At 44.1% G+C, this 17,679-nt stretch overlaps 1 protein-coding gene across 3 annotated transcripts in view; it reads right to left on the reverse strand.

The window, feature by feature from the left end:
- NPTN (neuroplastin) overlaps positions 1 to 13,405 on the reverse strand; it is a 59,049-nt gene extending 45,644 nt beyond the window's left edge. For all 3 annotated transcript variants that reach the window (XM_074879871.1, XM_074879870.1, XM_074879869.1), the window contains exon 1: positions 13,178 to 13,405. In XM_074879871.1, the coding sequence (XP_074735972.1) occupies positions 13,178 to 13,265 (88 nt within the window). In that variant the 5' untranslated portion in view covers positions 13,266 to 13,405. The remainder of the gene's footprint in view (positions 1 to 13,177) is intronic.
- Positions 13,406 to 17,679: the final 4,274 nt, after the last annotated feature.

A 17,679-nucleotide genomic window follows, 5' to 3' on the forward strand; every position in this document is an offset into this window, starting at 1 on the left:
CTGGCCTCGCTGCAGGAGATGGGGTTAGAGGAGAGATGCTTTATTTCAAAAGGTTACGCTCTCTGTGACTGGAGAGAATTACTGCCTACTAATGGCTAACTTCAGAGTAACACATCTCTAGCAGGTCAGGTCTTGATCTGCCTGGTCAGACAAGCTATGCAGTGCACACACGCAGCCACAGACAGCCCAAAGACAGCCTGTTCTCCAGGAGAGCACCGTTATAGCATTCCAGTTCCAGGGAAGAGGAAGGCAGGAAGGAAATATATTAACAAGCAGCAGAGATGCCACAATTTGTTTGCCAGTTTTACACCCCTTTGCCAATTGAGAGATGCTTGTTCCACGTTGCATTTTTGAATAACACTTTTTCCCAAGCCATTTCTACAACACAGGTCAGCTTCTCCCTGTTTTGACACGTCTGTTACTCTAAAGCATGCCTTTGACCACAGGAAAGCTTTGCTAGCTCGGACATCCACATCAAGCTGTCTACTAACACTTACCACTTGTATATAGGACATGCCAACAGAAATAGCCTTGCCCTTCCCACCGCTTTGTGCCAGTACACGCAGCTGCATCAGGGTTACATCATAAATCAGATCCTTCCCTGGACTCGGGGTTTGATTTCTTTGATGGCCTACTGACACTGCTTAGATTGTTAGTACAAAAACACACTTCTGAGGGCAGCTCCTCTACAGCATCAAATATAGCTATTTATAACATGAAATTCAAGTTCAGTATCAGCTAAGATTAACGCAACCCACACTGTGCATCCTAACCCCCACACAGAAATCACCTTCCTGCAGCCAAAGGCTGCTCATCACAGGGAACTGAGCCACTCAGATCTCCTGACTTTGCCCTCACGCCTCACAAATTACGTGCTGAAGGGCAACAAAACCTCCAGAAATGCCAGTTGTGGTTAAAGGGTCCATTTCTGAGCTTCTGGGTTTTAGAGCTAAGGGAGTCAGCCTTACAGCTTTAATCACAGCCTAGAGACCTCTTGAGTAGGCTGCCCTACTCCTAGTTCTTTTGCAGCAAAAGAAGCAATCCAATTAAGGGCCAAGCATATTTGGACTCTTCAAGCAGGCAGCATAAAAAGGAGCTGACATAAAATACTGCGAGAAACCCGTTCCTTTGTTCAGTATAAAGAAAATTTACAAAACACCACCACCATGCTACCAATACTAATTATAGGGGGAAAAAAAAACAAACAAACAACAAAAACTGTATCTGCTATAAGGCTCCTGCAAGAATGAAACAAGTGAAGCCCCCTAACAGGTCACTAAGCAGACTTTAAACATTAATTCAGAATTTCTTCTGATTTTTTGAACTCAGCAGCAGTACCACCACATCACTGATACAATACATTTACACAGATAGCTTGATGGGAGTGAAAGATAGAAGCTTGAAAGGCAAAGGTTTGAGATGACTTCGCTATAAAACTGACGAGATATAAAAGAAAAGAAGTACTACACAAAAGTCAGTGGCAAGATCAGGCAGCCCTGAATCATTAGAACTCAGTCCAGCCTACTCAAGATACCAGGCAATCCAGACCCACACACGAGATGTATTTAAAAGTGTTTAATTACATTTTAGGGATTTTTTTGTGCGTGTTTGAGAAGAGTATAAATGGTGACCTAAACAATTTGGTTAAAATCTGATTTGAATTATCTACCTGAACTCAGTGAAAAGGTACTACCTTCTATTTTATATCAGCATTGTTAAAGAGCTGTCACACTTAACATGATGACAACACTAAGAAGTCTTTCACATGCTCTTGAACCAAAGACCACACTCAATTGTGCAGTCACTTTTCAACAGCATTAAAAGATATTTTTAAAACACCTTACTAGAGACCAGACAATAGCCCTGGAAGAATTTATCCTGCAGCAGGCCTTTTAACAGTGGTGGTCATGGCAAGAACGTAAGAACAGGGCAAACACGTAGTGATCTGCCAGCCTTCAAGAGCTTGCTGCTGAGGGTTTTCCTAAACCAAAAGCGATGTTTTCATTGCCATCTTAAAGCAAGTTTACATTTCCACAAAGAAATAAAAAAGTTTTATTTAGTAGTTTTCCATCTATCTCTGAGAGGCAAGAGCTCTGTTTCAGTTTGCAAAAAGAGGACGACAACATAATATTTAGTAAACCCTTTGGGAATTATAAATCCACCTCATTTTGTCACACTGAGGCCCCAAAACAGGAGAACAGCAATGCAGAGCAAGGCACGCTCATACTGGTACTGACTGGGCAGCTGATGTCAGGCTAACATTTGGTAGGTGCTGTCAAAAGGATAAATCATCTCTGCAGTTAATTTGCTGCCTAGAAGAGGCATAAATAATGGGACAAAAAAAAGAGAATGTGATAATGCTTTGCTGAAAGCCAGGAACATAGGCTACTGACAAACAACTATAACTTCCAGACGCTTAACAGTGTACTAAGAAGCCACATACCTTATTGTAGCTACTTAAAGCAAGATTTGAGAAATGAAGGCTCAGGGAAAGAGAATACTCTGAACAGTACTGTATTCACCCACGCCCTTTTACCAGTCCTGCCTTGGCCATTATTTATAGCTCCTTAAAAGCTATTTTGCTCTGTCCTGTCATTTTTGCTCCATTCTCCCAACTAATTTCCCTCCTAGAAACAAAAACTACTTTTTTTTTTTCTTACTCCATATAGCTCAAGATTTGGGTCACTAAATTGATCCTCGTATTGATAAAAATAGAAGCTTTGGGAGTCTGAGACCCAAAACACGCAGCTTTGCTTAAAACTATCTTATATCCTTAAGTGAGACTGTAAGTTGCTACTGAGCACCACAGAACTTGCAGTAAAGTGTTGAAAAACCTGTCAGTTAAGAATTAAACAAGTCAGTCTGAAAGTAAACCCTCAAAACTGCGGAGAGATGCAAACTGTCCTGTCTACATCAAGCAGTTTTTTTTCTGGAAGCAAAGAGCCAGGAAGGGAATGCTGCATTACCACATGCTGCCCCCTCTCCCAAAGTTACAGGGGAAAAAAAACGCGGAGAGTTGCACCATAGCAAATCTGAACACAAAAAACAAAACGGAAGGAAATTAAAACATTTATACTACTGTCACATTTGACAACAAGCAGAAAAGGTTCCCCAGTACCAAATGGTTATAGCCAGGTACTCAAGCATCATTCCCAACCATTTTCCATAAAGAAAGAATTGACACAAATAGGATAAAACTCAAATACTTCCAAAAATACAAGAATCAGAAGTGATAGCACTTACACTAGAAGAAGAAATCCAGAAGGTGAATGAAATCTAAAGCATTGTATGGTGGGTGCTAGTCATCAACAGAAACACAAACCCAAATGTAGTAGAAGGGAGAGAAGACAATTTTGTGAAATGCAACTTTTTTGGGGCAGTTCTGAAAACACTGGTGTCAGAGCAGAGACCAGTGGTCATCCCCAGGCCTGTGCAAAGCGGTGGAGCTTGTAAGTGCAGAAGGGCAAGCACCCCAAACGGAACCAGATAGAGATAACTGGCAGTGTTAGTTTCTAGATTATGGAGACCAAACAGGCACCAAACAGTTCTTAAAAGTAAAATGAAGCACAAAGAGAATGGCAACCTGAAGGTGTTTTTCTCTTAGAGCAGATTTAGAGCAATTGTACAAAAGAAAAGCTCTTCAAGTATAACCAAAATGTCTATTTGTTCAAGTAACTGCCAAAGACAATCCTTTTACCTGCCATTTGGCTATATTTGCACTAAGTCATCCAGTATGTCTGAGATACACTCAGATTTTACCATTAGGTTAAATAAAAATCACTTGTTTCTAATGGGATGGGTCATATACAGTGTAGCAAACAGTAACCGCTCTGCTCACTTTGTCACTTTGTTGGTTTTTTTTTTTCCTTCCCCTCAGCAGGATAATGCAGAGAGGTGGGGGGAAGCCTGACCAGGCAAGCCTTAGCTTTCCAAACACACAGAAATAGGGAAGAGTCCATCCAGAGGAGACTTCCAAACACCAGGTGCAGACTGGCTGAGTCACAAAACCAAGATGTTCAGCTGCTTCAGGAGTTTGAAAACACTCCCCCAAGGCAACTCTCTTCTAGTGAAGTGGTAAGCCTCAACAGCAACTAACTGCTGAACTCACTGTTTATGTAGGCTGGCAGTCATACCAAGAGGAAGAAGTTAGCTGCGGAACTTGTCATTTTATTCAGTGTTTGCATATGGCAAGACATCTCCAAATAATGAGCTTCCTATTTATTTCCTAGAGTCATTAAGGGAATCACAAGCATAAACTAAGCTGCCTGATAGAACCTACACTGCAAGTCTTGAGCTACAAACTTGAGAAACAGGATAATGCCTCACACTCAGAATAAAAGTTTGCTTATTTGGTGACTATCCGGCTTAAAACTGCAATTTGTACATCCTGTTACCACATTTCTTACTATGCTAAATCCAGCAGACTTGCTTTATATACGTATTTTTTTTCCTCAGTGTCATTTATTCCTGGCTTTGTTTGATCTCAACCTCTTAACTCTCCTCAAACCTCCCTGGAATAGTTTTCAATCCTTTTCTGCTATACCCTCCCCTTTCTAAATAAAGATTACACCGGACTGCACAGCGTAAGAATCAGTCCAGAACTAAGAAACATTTCAAGTTATGTACTGTAATATAAGTTCTTCGCATTTCAAACTAGACCCCCAAAATGTCAATTAATGCCATCACGCTTCTATAAAAATCATACGCATATGTAATACTATAAAATGTGAGAGTGGGAGTCAGCTGCTTGCAACCTTGGATGCTGAAAGCAAAGAAGAGAGGACGAAATAATACCAAGTTCCCTGCAAAAGGCTGCTTTAGGTAAACTATCTGTATAGACAGGTTAAAAAACCTCAAGCAGAAATCAACAATCCAAGTACAACAAACAGAAATCTGTCACCCTTGCTTGCAGAAACACAGAAGACAAGATTAACAACATACTGCAAAACCGTATGTTATGGATATTCTAATTCTTTGCTCCGTCAGCCTGCATTGCCTCCCAGTAACAATGATTCTAACCTGCTCAAACAGGGAATTAAAATCTGTCCATCTTCTGTAACACTATGGACTTTTAGCACCAGGCTACCCTCATCCCACCAATAATTCAGGGGAAAAAGATAATCCTCGCACACACAGCAGGCCGGCTAATCTTGTCAGTCCTGTGCCCAAGAGAAGAGACCAGCTTTCACGGTGTCACGAAAAGCTATGTATCACAGATCAAAGTAATCCCTACATAGCATTTATTTTGGCCTTCTCGACTACAGTTCTATTGATTATCTTTTACTGTAATGACAATTTAAAAAAAAGCCCAAACAAACCAAAACCAAAACCATCCATTTCCAAGTCTCATGATGTCTTTCACAATCTCAGATCCTGTATCAAGGCACCTACCTTCATTTCCTTTCCAACTCAAGCAACCCTAATTTACCAAACCAACTCTGGAGCAACCTTCATTGTTCTTTTAAGATCTGGACTGTAATATTAATTTCAGATTTTCCTCAAGCAAGAAGGTATCACGTAATATTTTGAACGCTTATGTCAGTCATTCCATACTATTTTTAGCATCAAGGAAAGACAAGAGATTCTTAACATTACAACACTTGCATGAGTTTAACAAAACAAACAGAAACAGTGCAGCTGAACTCCAATTTATAACTGCATTTAAACCAGTTTAGCATTAATTAGGAGTTTTGAATTAATATGAAAGGAATTAAAATACGTCTACATTTACAACTTGAACCTGCTAAGGTAGATTATCCTAGTTAACCACCACAAAGCTTTTCTAACTGGGCCAGAAAAAAAAAAAATTCAAGAGTGATCAGTCAATATGGTATCTACTCAGTTTTTAAAAATGCACTGAAGCATCTGTTTTTTCAAACTCCTGCTGTATGCCTTCACTGAATTATTTCAGTCTGCCTTTGGTCTGCCATGATGTCTGTTGGGAGCCTACTGCATTGCCAAAATCCTTGTCAAGCTCTTTTCTAGGCATTTAAGTTCAATTTTCTCTTTTTAAATTTAAAATATATTCTTTGTCAGTTTTACCAACCTCCCAGAATGAAATTCTTTTTCCACCCACTTCTACTGCTGACATTTTGGACTGACTGCATCTATTCACGCCTTCCCTTTTCTAGTCCATTATATTCCCCTTCCTCTTATTTTCTCATGTCTTCAATATGCCTGTTAGAGAATACATTTAGTTTAGGTTTCCAAACAAACACACAAGCTATAGGGAAAGCTACCATGATCCCTATGTGTACTCAAAGCTAACAATAATTCACAAAATGTGGGAAGTAGCTACACTACTTAGCTACACTAAGTAGCACTTTGGCTCAATAGATTCGTTAATGCGGCATTTTAAAACTTGTAATGTAAAACAAGCCTGTACAAATTAGAGCAATCTAAGACCTTCTTTTATGCTTTATTCAAACCAGAACAGGACATTATGATCTAATTTTCTTCTACAAAAAGGTCTCACAATGCAAATCCATTTAGCTAGTCACCTACTGTCTTGGGCACTTTCCTCCTCACTTGGAAAATTTGTTCTTTCAGAACATCCCTGCCCCTGCTTTCCTTTTGATGTATCAAAAGACTTCCAACCTGATATCAAAAGCTAACGCAGCTGATAAAAACAGTGTCCCTGAGACTCCATCTTACATACCGAAGTTACAACTACACCTCCGAAGAGCAGAAGACAGACATGATGCCTCTTCTTCCCTCCTTCAAAAGCAGCTACAAAGCAAAAATCTCTACTATCCTACCCTGTTTCAACATCAAAGCCATTAAGAAAAGGATAAAGGCTCTCCTATCCTACAGCTCTTCAACAGTGTACCATTTGGGGTCACATTTACTCAACATCTGCTTCCCAGGATCAGAGCCCACTGTTCACGCTTTCCCCCACGCATACACACCTTCCAGCAGCTGAAATACTACTGTCATGATGGTGCATTCTGAACAGGGATGGTGAAGAAAAAAAAAAAAATCCGATCTTGTTCTCAAAAAACTTCTCATTCTTAATTATAGCAGAGATCTACAGCTTCTGACACCATATGATGAAGAACCCTTCACAGCTTCAAAAGTTATTGTCTTTCTCCTTGAATGAGCTTGCGTCAGTGCCAAAGTGGTGACTTCAACCACACGGATGACCCAAATAAGCTTCAACCTTACCAACAGGGCACGAGTTTTTAAAAGTCTACAGTAGTTATCTCACTAGGGGATAAATACTTGCAAGTTTTGACAAAGTTACAGACATTCAATCCAGGTTGAAATTATATTTTAGTTTAGACTCAGTCTCCTTCAACACCAAAAAAAGACGATGCAGTATAAGACATCAGAAAAGTGTTTAACTTAGAGTGAAAATAGATTTAACATATCAAGTAAGATTTTTAAAGGCATGCAAATAACATTTCAGATAATTATCCTTATTTCAACAACTAGGTATTATATTTGATATGGAGCTTTGGTAACTCCCAAGTTATGTTTCAACAGCCATTCTCACTCCTCCAACTTTATGGAAGTCAGGTTTCATATTCTAGAATTAACTGGGAAAAATGACAAGCCACTAAAATCGTTATGAAATACTCATAAACAGCTTGTTTTAAGAAGTTTGACTGAACATATACAGGCTGTCCTCAAGCATCTAGTGAACTGCATGCAGGATCAGATACTAAATCTGCATATTCAGCCCCCGGCTCTGGCAGGAGCAGCACCTTAAGCACTGGTGGGTTTCTGCGAACAACCTCAGCACAACTTTGGCGTGGGCAGAAAGCTCAGGTGGCACAGAAAAGACTGGAAGAAGATCCCACCATCATTCAACACAAAGTATGATCATAGTGAGAAACAGTCTCAGGGAAGAGCTCTAAAACCAGATTACAGGTTGCTTTGGAAAGTCTGGAGGCATCACGCTGCCGAGTTTAATTCAACTCCTTCTGCAGTACTTGTGGAATATAGGTGAATGGAAAGGGGCAGACAGTGCCCATGTTTAAAACATTAAAATGGAGAGACTGGGGAATCGCAGACCAGACAATCCAATTTCAGTCTCCAGAAGGAACAGAAGAAATCTGCTTGTAAGTGCTCAAAAACAGAAAAAAGCTTGGGGGAGGGAAGAACCAAGCTGTATTGCCTATGTGTGGTTTGATCCAGTATGCCTGTGACAATCTGACCTCCTACTAAAGTTAATAAAAACCAAAGGTGACTCTAGAGGAGAAAGAGCAGACGCAGTTTTCCTAATTTTAGTAAAGCTTTTAATACTGCCCTATACAAGAGCCTCATAACCAAAAATAAAATCTCATTAATGTAGCTTGGTGTACCACGTGCGTGTTTTTATGAGATACAGTAGATGAGCAAGTAAATGGAAAACAGAATGAAGTAAGACTGATGATGGGCTAGAGGGTCTCTTAAGCTGATAAACCCAAAGCAAGCTAAAGCAGGGCTGGCATGCTTGAGAAGACAGGACTTCTGACAACTGGGAGAAGACATCAGGATTAGGTGAGATGCCACTAAATAAGAACATTGAAGACCTACTTGATTTAGGCCATAAAGGAATACAAAGTAGCAGTCCTGACCACCATAAAGGATCCCACTGGACATGAGTTAAAAATCTTCTGCTGTAAGAAACCATCTGTCTTGTGATGCAAACGGGAATGCCATACGCAAGACACACTGAGTGATCCTTCCACTCCACTTAATCTTGGTCTGGTCCCCACTGGAAGCATGTCCAGTTTTACACATCACACTCCAGAAAACGTGACTTAAGAAAATCCACCAAAAAGCACCAGGAACAGCCAGGAAACTACAACTTACCAAGAACCACCATGACAATTAACCTGGAGAAGCACAGAAAGGAATTGCTGATGGGAATGTAACACCTTCCACCCCACTCTAAATTGCATGGATAAACGGTACAAAAAGCCTAAAACGATAGGAAAGCAGGTTTAGGTTAGATTTACAGAAAAACGTTCCAGCTAATAGATAAGCAGAAACTGTTTATCAGACTTTCAGTCTTAACAGGGAGCTGCAGCACCTCCAGCACTTGAAGTTAAGAAGAGTTTGAACACTCCAGCTTTACAACCCAAGGATGAATCACAGGCTAGCATTGTCCTTTACAATGCAAGTTTTTACAATTGCCTCCTCTAAAGTAGTACTTACAGCAAAAGAAACAGCTCATTGTGAAGGAGAGAATGCACCTCATTCATGAATTTAACAAGAAGTCGTCTTCATACAGTAGGACGTTGTAAGGACAGTTAACACTCCCAGTGTATTTCATCACTGAAAAGCAGTTCCACTGAGGCCCTTGCTTTGAACTGTTTCTTGACGTAATTAAAACTATTGTTTGAAATGTCAGTACTAGCAGTTATCGCCTCTTTACCTGTTAGCTGAGATCTCTCAGAATTCGGTTCCAGTGTATACAAGTTAGTCATATTGCTTGTATTTAAGTTTCCTATGCAGTTGTGGGAGGGAAAATAGCAACGGCGGGAAAAAGAACAGAACTTTGAATATTTTCGTTGATCCTCAGCCCACATTCACTCAGCTCCATAAATGCTGTATGAAACTGTTTCTTAGTTTTATCTGGGGAACATTAAAATCCTGTCAGAATACAATCAGTGCAAATAGATGAGAATCACTAGTCAGAAACAGCATTACAAGGATAAAAGGATGGTTTTTCACTTACTCTTTTAAGAAACAACTCATTTTAAGAAGCTACTCTTCCCTGATTTTACGGTCATTTCTATACTGGTTTCTGCCAACAGAAAAGCCACGTTCTATTTTTAGCCAGCTAGTTATTTCCTTCTCATTCATCCAAACAGAAAACAAAGAGAGCAGAGCTAAGCAAGTGCCACCTAACTTAATTTGGTTTTATTTCCACTTATGTCTAGCTTTGAATAACCCAAGCAATTTTATTAAGTCAGCTTTCAGTTTTAAAAAAGCAATGATGTTTAAAAACTCCCTCCTCTACACAATACATGATAAAGTCTGGGTTTAAGCACACTTTGCCAGACCAAAGCTCTGAAAAGGGAAGAACTTGAAGAACTGCTAGCAATTCAACTCACATGTTGGTGTGCTGAAGAAACACTGTGGCTTTCACCGGGGCAGTCCAAGCGTCTATTTTAGACAACAGTAAAAATACAGCCATGTTCCTTTAAATCCAAACACTTTAAGGTGAAAGTATTAGTACACTGAAGCCTTTATTCTTAAACAAGTAGGTGGAGAAACAAAGATATTGCAAAGGTTAAAAAACAGCAACTGGAAAAGGCATGTTATTCATCACCAAACAGCAAGTCAAGCACCATTCCATAAGGAGGATGCTGTCAGTTTTGAAGCGCTACAGTGATTTCCCAACAAATACCAGTTGGAAATTACAGGTTTAACACAGATCTTCCTGACAGACTGACTTTTTCCAGCTGTTCCTCCTCATGCTTCCTCATCTCTCTTCTAACCCTCCTTTCTGTCACTTCGTCTAAACTATGCTCTGGATACAAGCGACAAGCTAGCGTGCCTCAGAAATGCAGCCTCGCAGTACCTGACAAGTTTCTCAGAAGAATGTTCAGGAAAAGTTAAATTTCTGACATGCAAATTTTTCTGTGATCTTTAGGTATTTATGCAAGAGCTTTAAAAATAATCCATACAAGTGTCAAAAACCTACTTCCAGTTTTAGTAAGCTTAAATCTATAGGTGAGTCTGATTCAAAATATTCTGCATTACATTAACTCTGGAGAAATCACCGGTAATTCAACAGTGATCTCCTGTCAGAAGCAGAAAAAAAGGCTGCTTCCCACAGACACTCAGGATGCCACTGAGCATTTTTGGTGCCAGGTGAGTGGTGACCTGTCCTGCAGTTTCAACAATTACCATTCCTTTATCACCCTAAACTCACGTGGTGTTACTTGGACTATCACCTTTCGCTACACTGGCAGCTCCGTATCAATAATAGATAATGTGATTCTTGCATATACACTTTGGCATTCTTCCATATACCTTCAAAGCACACACCTGTGTGTTAGATATGTTTTCTTTTTAAAGGAGTTGTCACTGACATACTTGCACATGCCTGTTCAAACCACAACACCATTTTTCTTAAGACTTACAAGGAGTATAGACAATTCAGGAAATGGCTGTATTCTTCATGGCAAAGCAAGAGAGGAATTGTTCTGTTTCATGAAGCGTCTCATAGGCCATTATTTGCTGAAAGAAAGCAGTTGCTCTGCAGCGGGGCCTACAATCTTTAAATTTATTTCCCTCTGTTACAACAGCATTCGAATTGGGGTAAAAATTCAACAGCAGCAACAAACCTTCTTCAGAAGGATCTCCACCTTTCACTTGGCTTGAAAGTGCTCTACTCCTTTCCAAGAAGATTTTCACTCACCTATGTAAACTTCTACAGCAGTACAAATACTCAGAGTCTCCCCTACCGTTTAACTGCTTGGGTGACCCTAGTTAACCACATAAAAATTAATGAGCTTTCAGGATACACCTGGGGTCCACAGTCCTCATACCAATATCTGCTACTGCTTGGTTAGCTTCATGTCTGGAATGGAAGTCACGAGGCTAAAGCCTTCCATCTATCCCAAAGATTTATTTCATTGTTGACCTCCAGACATATAACTACTGTCAAACACCAAATGTTTGCACTGCCTACCAGCTATTTGGAATTGTTATACCAGCCGCAGGCATTTGACACCCTGCCTGCTAACTCTGCCCAGGAACAGCTTCAGGCACATGACCCATTTAACTTGCTTGTCAGAAGACTGCTCACCTCGCTCCACCCAAATACAAGGGGAAAACTCAGCACAGGCAGATTAGCCCTGCCATGGTGATGCTCAGGTGGCACAGCTATCACAGGAAGCAGACAGCACCTCTGCAACAGAAAACCAGACTTTATCCACAATCCAGCACGTTCTTGTGAGCTCAGGGAAGTCAGGTCCCTAATTCCCACTGAACTCCAGTGGAATTTTCCCAGACTCTTTCAGGCACCACAAAAAGTCCGTCACATTGCAGAAAGCCTAGAGTTTTCCTTCATATAGTGTGGATGCCAAAAGCTGCCTCTGTTTGGTTAACAGAGTCAGACACGAGGCTCAGTTCTGGTTTCAGACTGCAAAATCTCTATATACTAAGGCAATAATTCTGATCTGGGATCTTTGGGACATTATTTCTTTCATCTACAACTTCCCTATCATTGTCAAATATGCTGAAAAACCTCAACGTTTCTTCTAGAGTAAACAGCCAACAAAGCTGACCTCATGCCGCAAAGCAAAATTCACCTCACTAGAAGGTAGATGCTAGTATCTGCAGAGCAGAAAGGAAGGAGAGAGAAAGAAGGATGAGACGATGAAAACTTGTGTGGGATTGGTATATTAGTAAGGCATCCCTCCCTTTCTAGGTAAATATTCCCAATACACATTCTTGTGAGCCAAGATCCCTGCCCTTTGCAGCATTTACGGGCCAAAGCATCCCTGACATTAGTTTCACCATGATGCTGCATAAGAAGCCGCCCCAGAAGGGCTGCGCTCGGGGACTCCTGGAGCAGACAAAACCTGCCTTCAGAGCTCGCACTCGCCTTCGGATGGCACGACAAGACACGCGTTTTTATACGCGCTGCAGGACCTTCCTTCGAGCAGGAGGCTCGCAGTCTGTTAGGCCAGCCTCTTGGCCCCGCTTCGTTCTGCCACTAATTGTCATGCACTTGGCTGCAAACTCATCAGGGAGGAGGCATGCCGCGCTAGATTTAGCTCATGCTATCCTACAAGGAAGAGAGAAGGGTGGTTTTTTTTTTTTTTTCCCTTCTTTTACGCTCCTATCAGAGGACCTCTTTAGTTGCTAAGGAACTACGGTTTTATTGCATTATAAATGATTTAAGGGAGCCCGGCAGATGCGGGTTTAGTAGGCGGGAGGAGATGTTCCATTTTACCGGCAGCACGAGACGCCTCAGGAGAAGCGGCGGGGGAGAAACCGCCGCGGCGCGGCCCTGTCAGCCTCCCCCTTCCCTGAGGGATCCAAAACACCGGGGGGGGGGGGGTCCCCCCCAAAACCAGCGCCTGCCCCCCCCCACCCCCAGGCTCCGGGCACGGCCGCGGAGCCCAGAGTCCACCCCCCGTTTGACCCCCGTCCCCCGCAGCAACCAGCCGCCCCCGTAGCAACGCGCGCCCCCACCCCCCCCCGCCCCGCCCCGCCCCGCCGCCCTCACCGTTCTGCGCCGCGGCGGGTCCCGGTAGGAGCGCGGCCGTCACCAGCAGCAGCGAGAGGGCGGCGGGGAGCGGCCCGGAGCGCGGCATCCTCCTGTCCGCGGCCGGGGAGGGGGAGCAGGAGGAGGAAGGGGGTGGCGGGGTGAGGCGGGCGGCGGCGGCGGGAGCGAAGCGGCTCCGGCTCCGTCCTTCTCCGCCGACCTCCTACCGCAGCGCAGCGCCCGCTCTCGCGACGCCGCCGCTGCCTCTCGCGAGATTTGACGGGGGCGGAAGGGGGGAGGCGGCACCGTACGGGGAGGGGGGCGACGCGGTGTGTGTGTGTGTGTATGGGGGGGGGGGGGGGGCTGTGTCACGCGTCACGCTGCCCGCCCCCCTCAGCCGCCATGTTGCCGCCGTTACCCCCGGGCCCACGGCGGGTGGGCCCGGCCGCCAGCCCGCGGTCTCCGCTCCTGAGGCGCCGAGTTCCCGGGCCCCTCACCGGCCCTCAGGGCCCCTCACCGGCCCTCAGGGCCCCGCACCGGCCCTCAGGGCCCGCCTTGAAGCTGCGGACCCCTCAGGGGCGCTGCGGGCGGGAAGGGAGAGCCCCTCCTGGCAGGAAGGCTGTGGTCTGAGGAGCGCCGCGCTGCACCTCGCGTCTGCTCTTCAGGCCCTTCAAATACCGGCAGGTGGAGATAAGCAGGCCGAGAGCTGATGCTTGGGCTCCGGTCGTAGTCACAAGGGTAATTCGGGAGTTTTATGTGCCATTCCGCGGGGGTCAGAGGGTGTCAGGAATGCAAAATCCACCCCGAAGTGCTCAGCTCATGAAGGACCGAAATTATTTAAAAACATTCTATCAATCCGCGCTACTGTTTTATATATAAAAAGCAAATAATGTGCTTTTCTAAGGGCACTGCCGTTTTTTGCACGGGTAGGAAACCAAGGCCACAAAAAGCGAAGGTGTTTGCCCAGGTTGGTGGGGGAGTTGGGGGCCAAAAGCACAGAAGCTCACTCCCGCTTCACCCGATTTGCCAAGTGTGCTGAAAAATGACCGCTGATGAGCTTTGGGCAGGTTTTCTCTTTATTTTCCTGTCTGTAAAACACAGAGTTACTCCTCGCGCTGTGGTTGCTTTGGTGCTGGTGACCCCAGCTGCTGGTAAGCCCAGTGTGGCTACTGAGGCCGGATTTCTGACTGCTCTCCCTCGTGGGATGGCACAAGCGGCTGCAGCCTGAGCTCCTTGTTCGCTCAAAGTGGGGAGATACAAGAGTTGCAGGAGACAGTGGGACAGATCATCAGAGGAGGGTGCTGGGGGAAAAAAGGCAGAAAATCACTTCAAAACCAGATTTTCTGCTTTCTGCCAAGTCTTCTGTTGCCAATCTGCAGGCATCAGTGAACCCACAATGTGATGGACCGGGGAGTGGGCGCAGCACCTGCTTGCCTCATGGTGGTAACATCCAAAACTAAGCCCTCACACCGCTCGACGGCGGCAGCAGAAGCTTGTTTGACAAGGGCACGGCCTGCAGCGACTGCACAGATCATGCCCTCGCTCCCCCTCATCCCTTGAAGCAACCACTTGACTTTGCATCCCTCAACCTTTACCCTGGCCTGGTTATTCTCAGCTGATCGCTAGCAAACTATAAAAATCCTTTTATTGTTGGTGTGACTCAAAGACCGAAAAGGAGGATCGGACACACCTTTTTCATGAAAACCCTCCTACTGGCTCGAAGCCAGTGAAATCACTGCTTGAGCACTTCAGGACTTTGATGATGATCGTGGGCTTAACAGCAGGGCTGAGGTCACACATGAGAAACCTTTGGGCATGTGCTAGTGCTGTACTAATCCTGGCTGCCCCTAACTCTCCAAGGATGCCGTGGTGCTAGATTTGATGCGCTTCAGATATTCCACTGTGCCGTGGATCCTGCGCTGGAGAATTTCCATGGTGCATTTCCATGACTCACTATTCATGCCAGCTGAATCATCTCTGACACTACTATTTGTTTTCTTGCCATGGTGCAGAAACATCCTTTTTCCGCTCTCTGTGGAACAGTTCTGACAGTAGCCCTTGCAAACCAGAGGGAATAGGCAAAAAGATCCAGAAATCAAGATTTCACATGGTGGTGTGCTTTCTGCTCTTTGCATGCTGTTTTGCCTGCTGAATATTAGCTCCAGAGGATTTTGCTGTAACTCTCCTTTTTGCAAACACCCACTCGGTATTAGGCCTTACCTACACTCAACTGTTTTCCAAGTTTGGAACTAGTTAGTGATGTACTTGCCTCTGAGCATGGTTGGTATCTGCACAGTAATACTTGTTTCGTAACCATGGCAGCTCACAGTGACTCACGCTGCCAGAGGCCTGGGCCGAAGTTAGCAGAAGGCTTATTTTTTTCCCTCTGTAACCAGCTCAGCACACTGTTGTTTTGCTAGATCTTCTCCCCACGATTGCATAACTCACCCGTCACGTTCGCATTCCTCTGGCTCTGTCCTGGGGACAACTCTGGGACATGTTGCCCTGTTACCGCTGGTTTCACCCTGGTGCGTGCCCTCGCTGAGAGCTTTGCTCTGCAGGAGGGCGGATCTGCGGCTGCCAGGGTTTCCCTCGAAGACTCTCATCAGAGATGGTTACCCAGAGTGGTTAACGAACACACTGCACAGACTGAGCTAACCTGTGGGTTTGTGGTTGGCGCAGAGGTGCTGTGAACATACAACACAAGAAACCAAAGCAGAAGATGGCTGTGGCCAGAAGAGGACTGCGCTGATAGACCAGATCTGAGGCTTGCTGTTGCCTTCAAGAGTCTTTTGGCAGACATAAACAGGCTTCCTACAGATCCCTAATATATATAGTGAGATCCATTCCTGCTGTATTCAGGTATCAACCTGCTCAACCGTGCACAAGTGCATCCTCTTGCAACAGGTTGCACTAACACTGGAGGAGTTGTGGAGAAAAAGAGAATTTGCCAGCAATGGATTCAATGTAGTGGCTTGGTAGTGAGGAGAGAGGTTTCTGACAAAGGCTGGTATTCCACCAGACTGAGTCTTCACAGGCTTATGGGTGATGTGTTTTGCTTGTGTGGGTATGGTGATTCCTCACCTCATGAGTGGAGAATGGGGGAACTCAGACATGTCAAAGTTTCCAAATACAGTAGCTCAAAATCCCTGCATTTTCCCTTCAATCAAGACCCACCTTCAACCTGGGATGTCTTAATTTTGATTATTCTCTGATTATTCTTTAGGACTTCAACAAAAGCAGGACAGAAGAGCTTGGATTCAAAACAAGCAAAGAGGAAGAAAAAACCCCAAACATAATCAGCAAATTTAGGAAAGTGTTTCAGTTCTCACATTGCAGAATAGCAAAGAGGCATCATCCTTTTTTTCTGCATGATCTTTGAGCCTCTCTTCTTGTGACTGGAAGTGTTTTAAGAGATCCCTGTTATTTCAATGTATGTATTGATATGCTTTGGCACTTGAAGAAGGCTTTGCCTCTAGAAGTCTCACTTGCAGGCACCTTCTTTTGAATCTATTATTGGCAAGTTGAAAACGTAGGGTAGAGCATGAAACGCTCGCTGACGTCTAGCAGTGAAACTCAGCTATTGCAGCTGTTCTCGGGGCTGAGAAATGCTGAATAACAGCGGTTAATACTTTGAGGGTGACATGCTAGGGAAAACACAGATCCATATCCAACAGGCTCAAATCAGCTTGTAGACAGACACGCACGCGATGTCTTTGCAAACTAGAATGCCTCGGCACTGTAAGGCTGCATTGTTAAGTGCACGATCAAGATAACGCGCTGTGTTTGTTTCGTGCGTTCGGGGGAAGAGATGAATGAGCAAGCACAATGCAATACGTGTGTGCATGTATATACATTATATAAGGCCAGACTTAAACTCCAGCTGCTGGCCCTTGGTAGTCCTTGCCAGCCCTGCAGTATGCCAGAGGTGTGCAGCTCTGCAGTGAGAGGTACAGCACCCCAAGAGGTAGCTCTGGCCTTTGGGTTATACATACGATTAATGTCTATAAATCTCCCCAAAGGCACAAGGGCAGGTGGGAAACACCATTAACCTAATCAGATAACAGAATGAAACCACCTGACAGAGGTGACACCCATCCCAGTGAGTCACCAGAAAGGCTCTCTGGCTCTTCTTGCAGACAGGGGTGTGCTGCACATGGGACTCCTTACAAGCTTTCATCCTAAATAGCCAGAGAAAGATTGTACTGAAAAAGAAGTAGCACTCTGAGGAATGAGAGGCAGAGGAAAAGCTCATAAAATAGAGAAACAGGCTTTCTGAAAAAAGAGGAAAGACCCTAGGGTAGTGATGAGAAGAGAATATAGATATTCTCTCTTATTTTGCAGAAAGCTGGCTTTACACATCTCAACCCTGCTGGGTAATGGTAGTTTGGTTATTTTGAGCAATCTCCCATCCTCCTACACATTCAAGTGTTCTTGTCAGAAGTGGTCAAAATGTTTTAACTGTTTTTTTTTTTTTTTCTGAGAAGAAATGCCTTTTCACGCAAAACAAACATTGTGACAGA

The sequence above is a fragment of the Strix uralensis genome, chromosome 11, assembly GCF_047716275.1.
Source record: "Strix uralensis isolate ZFMK-TIS-50842 chromosome 11, bStrUra1, whole genome shotgun sequence".
NCBI classification, from domain to species: domain Eukaryota; kingdom Metazoa; phylum Chordata; class Aves; order Strigiformes; family Strigidae; genus Strix; species Strix uralensis.